This window comes from Garra rufa, chromosome 21 (assembly GCF_049309525.1).
Source record: "Garra rufa chromosome 21, GarRuf1.0, whole genome shotgun sequence".
NCBI classification, from domain to species: Eukaryota; Metazoa; Chordata; class Actinopteri; order Cypriniformes; family Cyprinidae; genus Garra; species Garra rufa.
In genome coordinates this window covers 23,175,537-23,182,333 of record NC_133381.1, presented here as the reverse complement: position 1 = coordinate 23,182,333, position 6,797 = coordinate 23,175,537, and the positions used below count along the sequence as shown (strand labels likewise).

The 6,797-nt window shown below is 33.4% G+C and overlaps 1 protein-coding gene across 1 annotated transcript; it reads left to right on the top strand.

Annotated features, from left to right (window-relative positions):
* Window positions 1–745: 745 nt before the first annotated feature.
* tmem30b (transmembrane protein 30B) lies at window positions 746–6,350 on the top strand. The gene is made up of 8 exons (XM_073826973.1): window positions 746–852; window positions 1,892–2,088; window positions 2,381–2,488; window positions 2,567–2,674; window positions 2,764–2,854; window positions 2,945–3,088; window positions 3,182–3,388; window positions 5,595–6,350. The coding sequence occupies exons 2-8, from the start codon at window positions 1,903–1,905 to the stop codon at window positions 5,777–5,779; spliced, it is 1,029 nt and encodes a 342-aa protein (XP_073683074.1). The 5' UTR covers window positions 746–852; window positions 1,892–1,902; the 3' UTR covers window positions 5,780–6,350.
* Window positions 6,351–6,797: the final 447 nt, after the last annotated feature.

Genomic DNA, 6,797 nt, shown 5'->3' with positions numbered 1-6,797 from the left:
CATCCTTGCTAAATAAAAATATTAATTTTTATAATCCCCCCAAAAAAGTAAAAATAAATTAATTACACACCAAGCTTTTGAATGGTATAGTGTATAATATTAGTTAATTTTATTATAATAAAAGCTTTTTATTTCAGATAAATGCTGATCATTGGATCTTTCTATTCATCAAAGAATCCTGAAAAAAAAAATTACTCAATTGTTTAAATACTGAAGTTTCTTAAACAGCAAATCAGCATATTAGAATGAATTTTAAAGGATCATGTGACACCTATGACTGGCGTAATGATGTCGAAAAATCAGCAGGAATAAATTACATTTTAAAACATGTAATAGAAAATATCGATTTTAAAAATATTTCACAATATAACTACTTTGTATTCTGGATCAAATAAATGTATTGTATGCTGTATTCTGGATCAAATAAATGCAGGTTTGGTGAGCAGAAGGGTCTTGTAGTGTACTGTAAGTGCAACATGGACATAATTTATTAACTTACTCTGTAGAAAACTCTGACAGCGTTTTCATAGAAACAAGTATTTTTTATTGTATTATTTTTACAACAAAGTTATGTATATGAGATTTAGCCAATAAAAGACAAGGTTTAACACTTACAAACAATATATAATCGTATATTTTTATATAAGTGGAAGTGGGAGGAGTCAGGTATGTGACGCAGGCGCGGTGGGAGGTGCGTACGCAAAGCGGATAAGCTGATGTAGGTGTGGGACAGGTAAAACAGGTACAGGACTTTGTGAAGGTGTGTCTTCTTGTCGATGTACAATTCTTCCCGATTTTATAAAGAAGACCCATATAATAGGCCAAATTGACCACGGTGATCTTTTTCTAAAGGTGAGTTTTGATCTGTTCATAAAGCTGTAAAGTTTCCACTCTCGGAGTAAGTGATTTGCAATCGAGATTCATGAAGCGCGGTTCTGTTTTCCTCCGACGTCACTCGTTGTTGTTGTAGTACAAGCCATTCTTACAAACATGCTTTTTATCTTATGTTTTTATCATGTTAGCCAAACTTTTGAGATGTTTTTATATCCATGGACGTTAACTGAGAGTTAACCGATTTATGAGAGTTCGTTAAAAACAATTCCATTAATTCAAGTCAAATTTATTAAAACGCTCTTTAATGGCTCTAGATTATTTCATTGTTTTCATTGTAGAGCTAATAGACATCGTCAGTAGACATGCCTCACAGAATAGTTGTCATTTTTAATCTCAAATTATGTATTAGTCATCCATAATAAAATTGCATTGTAAACATTTTTGGAATAAAATGGCGTTTTCATGATTTATTTATCCTGAATACATATAAATAAACCAGTCTGTATTTTTACATTTTTCCATAATAAATCTTGCTTAGAAATTATGCTTAAACTGTAAATATGTTTAATTTATTTTTATTTAATTTTAGTTTTTTTTTTTTTTCGTCACACATCACTTGTCATATTTGATTTCAAGCATTCTATTAAATAATTTTCACACAATAAATATTAAAATGGTTTGTGGTATTAGGTAGTTTATTCTTCTTTCTATGATAATTTAAGATTCAAGATTTTAAGACAAAGCTCAAATAAAATCTATACATACATACAAAATTCTGTATGTGAAAGCATTGTAAAAAAAAAAAAAAAAAAAGTTTTCAATACAGCGTTAAATGTAACCTTCACACAACAAAAAAGATAAAAGGTACAATCTGTTCTGTTTAATAAAATATAAACTCCCGGGTTGTAAAAGTTCCCAAAGATGAAGAAACATCCAGTGTCTGATGTATTATTTGTAGCATTGCACTCTGATCTCTTTTCCATTGGGCTTTTAAAAGTGTATTATTATTTTATCAATGAATTTAAGGTGCACACAATAAGCTTGTACTTCCTTTCAGAGGACATCAGGATGAAGAACGAGGGAGAGGGGTCTGAGCGGCCCGACAACACGGCATTCACACAGCAACGGCTCCCGGCATGGCAGCCCATACTCTCCGCTGGGATCGTCATTCCTGGTTTTCTAATCATTGGTTTGGCTTTCATAGGCATCGGAATCGGCCTCTTTCTGACCTCACAAACCATCCAAGTGGTAGAGGTAAGCATTTACATCCACCCAGGAACTACTTCCCTGAGTGGATGACATTGCATTTTACCGTAGAGTTTGTTCATCCTTTGATTAAGTAGCATGTCTAGTAGTTTAAACAACTGTACTGAGGTCAGTTATTGCTTGTTTGTAAAAGGTTAGACGCACTATTTAAACACTGAAGTCTGTTTTCGAGTTAATGAACCCGTTGGGCTAGTTTGGAGGTGTTGTCATGCCATGGTGTTTTGTGCAAGGTGAGAGATATGAATTAAACATTAATGCTTGCTTTGTGACCATGTCACAGATGGATTACACAGGCGTTGATAAGGATTCACCCTGTTTCCGCTGTACAATCCAAAGTTCCCAAAACTGCACCTGTTATGTCACATTCTCCCTCAGCGCATCGCTTCCGGTAAAGTCTTTAAGATTTGAATCCTGATATTTTTTTGCAAAGTTAGAAAGTGACTAATAATGTCTGTGGTGCTTACAGGGTCCTGTCTTCTTTTACTATGGCCTGTCTAATTACTACCAGAACTTCAGAAAATATGGTGTGTCAAAAGACTATTATCAGCTCACTGGCGATACACGATATTTCAAGGTTTGCCTTTTGCATTTAAATGTTGTTCTAACTGTCTTTTTATGTAATGAGTTATGAATCCTACTTTCTATGTTTTCATCTGACTTTAGAGTCCACAAGATGTTTGCTTTCCATATCGGTATGACTCCCAAAATAACCCTGTAGTTCCATGCGGAGCTATAGCGAATAGCATGTTCAATGGTATCATTTCAGATTTATATTTTAACTCTATGTATATAAGCTCTGAAATGGATTAGATTAGTAATGATTTGTTTGTGTGTTTTTGCAAAGACACATTTGAGCTCTACCAAATAATCAATGGTACGAAGAAGCAAGTGCCACTGGATGGTAAAGGAATCTCTTGGTGGACCGATTACAATATAAAGTACCGGAACCCTTCGTTTGTGAATGGCTCCTTTGCAAATGCTTTCGAAGGTACTTTGCTCTAAAGTTTATAGTAATGTAAAAGTAGCTACTAGATTTGAAATCCAACTGAAGTTCTTTTTCTTTATTGATGCTGATTGACAGGTACAGTGAAGCCCATAAACTGGCCTAAGGCGGTATATGAGCTGGACCCCACAGACCAAAACAACAATGGTTTCCTTAACCAGGACTTCCTAGTGTGGATGAGGAGATCAGCGCTTCCTCAGTTCAGAAAGCTGTACCGGCGAATCACAGAGGGTGATTATGCCGCTGGGCTCCCTGCTGGAAACTACTCTCTGACAGTCAATTACAGTATCCTTTTTATGAACGTCATGGGTGTTAATAATAGGATTTCATGTTTTATTCATTTTAAGTTCTGAAGTATGTAGGATTTAAAGGCTCATCACGCCTCCAATCAGGAAGTCTTAAGATGTTTTAGTCTCAATACTGCATATGTATCAGTAATTTTTCACAGATGTCTTTTGACCATGTTTGCCTGCGATCCAGGCGAACAGGTTTTACAGGTTGGGTGTGGCTTTTGGCTGGTCCAGAGCAGAATGTAGAAGCAACAAACAAGGGTTTTGAATATGTAAATCAATGAAAAGGCATGACAGTCAAAGAAGCAGATGAAATTTGTCTTAAAGGTGCGCTTTTGTAAATTTTTCCTTCTTGTAAACAAGTTTTTACACAAAAGGAAATTCATTTTACTTTTAAAAAAATTTGTCAAAAACCAAACGAGTCAAAACCAGTTGGGTATATTTGTACATTGTATGGGTCAAAATTATCTATTTTTCTTTTATGCCCAAAATCATTAGGATATTAAGTAAAGGTCATGTTCAATGCAAATATTTAGCATTTTTTCTACCGTAAATGTATCAAAACATATGTTTTTTATTAGTAATATGCATTGCTAAGGACTTTATTGGTGATTTTCTCAGTATTTAGATTTTTTTGCACCCTCAGATTTTCAAATAGTTGTATCTTGGCCAAATATTGTCCTAAATACTATCCTAACAAACCATACATTTCAAAGAAATAAAAAAATGGACCCTTATGACTGGTTTTGTGGTTCCAGGTCACAGATATGTTCAACATGATGTAAACTACCCTGAAAAGTTGTATGTTTTTGTAAAAGTAGGGTTTTATGCTTACCTAGGCATTGATTTGATACAAAATACAGTAAAAACAGTAATACTATGAAATATTATTACTATATAAAGAAATTATTTTCTGTTTTAATATATTTTAAAATGTAATATATTCTTGTGATGGCAAAGCTGAATTTTCAGCAGCATTACTCCAGTCTTCAGTGTCACATGATCTTTCGGACCACAAAACCAGTCGTAAGGGTCAATTGTTTTGAAACTGAGATTCATACATCATATGAAAGCTGAATAAATAAGCTTTCCATTGAGGTGTGGTTTGTTAGGATAGGACAATATTTGAAAATCAGGAATCTGAGAGTGCAAAAATATCTAAATACCGAGAAAATCGCCTTTAAAGTTGTCCAAATGAAGTTCTTAGCAATTCAAATTACTAATCAAAAATGAAGTTATGATATATTCACAGTAGGAAATTTCCAAAATACTGTATCTTCATGGAACATGATCTTTACTTAATATCCTAATAATTTTTGGCATAAAAAATGATAATTTTGACTATTTTTGGCTATTGATACAAATATATCTGTGCTACTTAAGACTGGTTTTGTCATCCAGGGCCACAAATCATGCTGATTTGATGCATATAATCATCTTAAATTATTCATACCCCTGGCAAATACTGACTTAAAGTTACTTTTATTCAACCAGCAATTTTTTTTGGACCGGAAATGACACAGGCTTCTCCCAAAAGATAATAAGATGATGTACAAGAGGACATCATTGTGGAAAACAGTATTTCTCAGCTTTTATTTGCATTTGAACAAAAACTGGCATGTCCAAAATTATTCATACTCTTTGCAAACTGTCATAGTCAATGGAAAAATCCAAAGATACCTTTCCAAATAGTCCATTTGATGCATATCATATTATTATTATCAATGAAGAATACGGTTGTGCAGCTTAATATTTTTATGAAAATCTTTTTTTTTTTCAAGATTATTTAATGAATTAAAAAAAGAACAGATTTTTTTACATTTTATCTTTCGTAACAATGTAACAAAAGTTTTTACTACAAACTTTGATCAACTGAATTCTTCCATGTTGCATAAAGTATTAATTTCTTTAAGAAGGGACCACATGACCAGCTGATTGTTGCTTAATCCTTTTTTTATCCTGTTATTGTCTTTTTCACATGTGGAATAAATTATTTATGGCTGATGATGAATAAGAGAATTTGTACAAAGGTATTGGTGACTGAAAACATGCTTTTTTAACATAAACAAAACACATTACGTAGTGCCCCTTTAAGGCAAACTTTCAGAAGCATTTGTTTTCTAAGAAACAGTATTTTTGTTGTTGTTGTTAATGTACAGCATGAATAAACCATGTTTGTTCCTTAACAATATCACTTCCAGACTACCCAGTTCTGAGTTTTGATGGCCGTAAGAAGGTGGTCTTCAGCAACGTGTCTTGGATGGGAGGGAAGAACGACTTCTTGGGCATTGCTTATTTAGTAGTTGGCTCTTTGTGTGTGATCATGTCAGTGGTAATGCTAATAGTTTATGCCAAATTCAAATTCTCAGATGATGATGGCGCATGATAAATCAAGACAGCTGTGCTTTTAAAGAACACCTCGTACATGCATCTAAAAAACAAAAATGAAAAGAAATAAGGGGCTCATTAAGATGGAGCCAAATGGTGATTTCAGACAAAAGCATCATGGTCTAAAATAAATAATCATTTTGCATTCACATGCTAGAAGGTTTGAACTTCAGGTCATTTATTTATTTTTAATCAGGAGTTATTTGTTTACTAAAGGAGCTTAAATGACAGGATATGCTTTAGAATTCGTTCATCTGTCTTAGAATTTGAAGATCAATTCAGGGAACGTTACAGGTTTCTTTTTGTCTACTTTGACTGTCTCAGGTATAAAAGATGAATTAGCAGTTTAATTTAGATTCTGGACAATACAGATAAAACTGATAATGGTTTTTAAATTGGTTTAAAGCTTGACTACAAGAAATGTTACAGATATATGTACAGAGACAGTCTCATGTGCCATATCTATCAAATGCATAGCTTTGTTAAAGCTTTGTGTATGTTTAGTTTAATATATTGAGAATTGTATTGCTGCTTGTATATTTTCTGTAATAAACGTATGCTGTTTTATAATATAAAAAAAGTGTTTTATTTCTGTCTTAAAATATTTAGTCATAACTGCAAAACTGTTTATGTTGTGAGCTATTAACTGTTTCAAGCATGAAAGATTTTATTTCCAAGCAAGGGAAATGGTGCGCTTTTGTACTAGACAAGTTAAATGAAAGTGAAGGGCGAATCTTGACTTCATTTGCACGCATCGGTGATATTGATCCCTGTTAGTGAAGGAGATCTTATTTGGGAGCAGTATTCTGTGCAGAGTTTTGCTCTAATTCCTCACTCTGGTTCAGTGTCTTTTGAAGTACAATGTCTGAAGGGTGAGGATAAACCTGCATTCAGATTGAATCTGCTCATTGTTGCCGCATTGATTTTGATATTTACAACTTAACATTACTTGAAATAAAAAAGGCTTTTGTCTTTGTGGTCCAGGTCACATATCAAATCAAGATGATATGTGACCC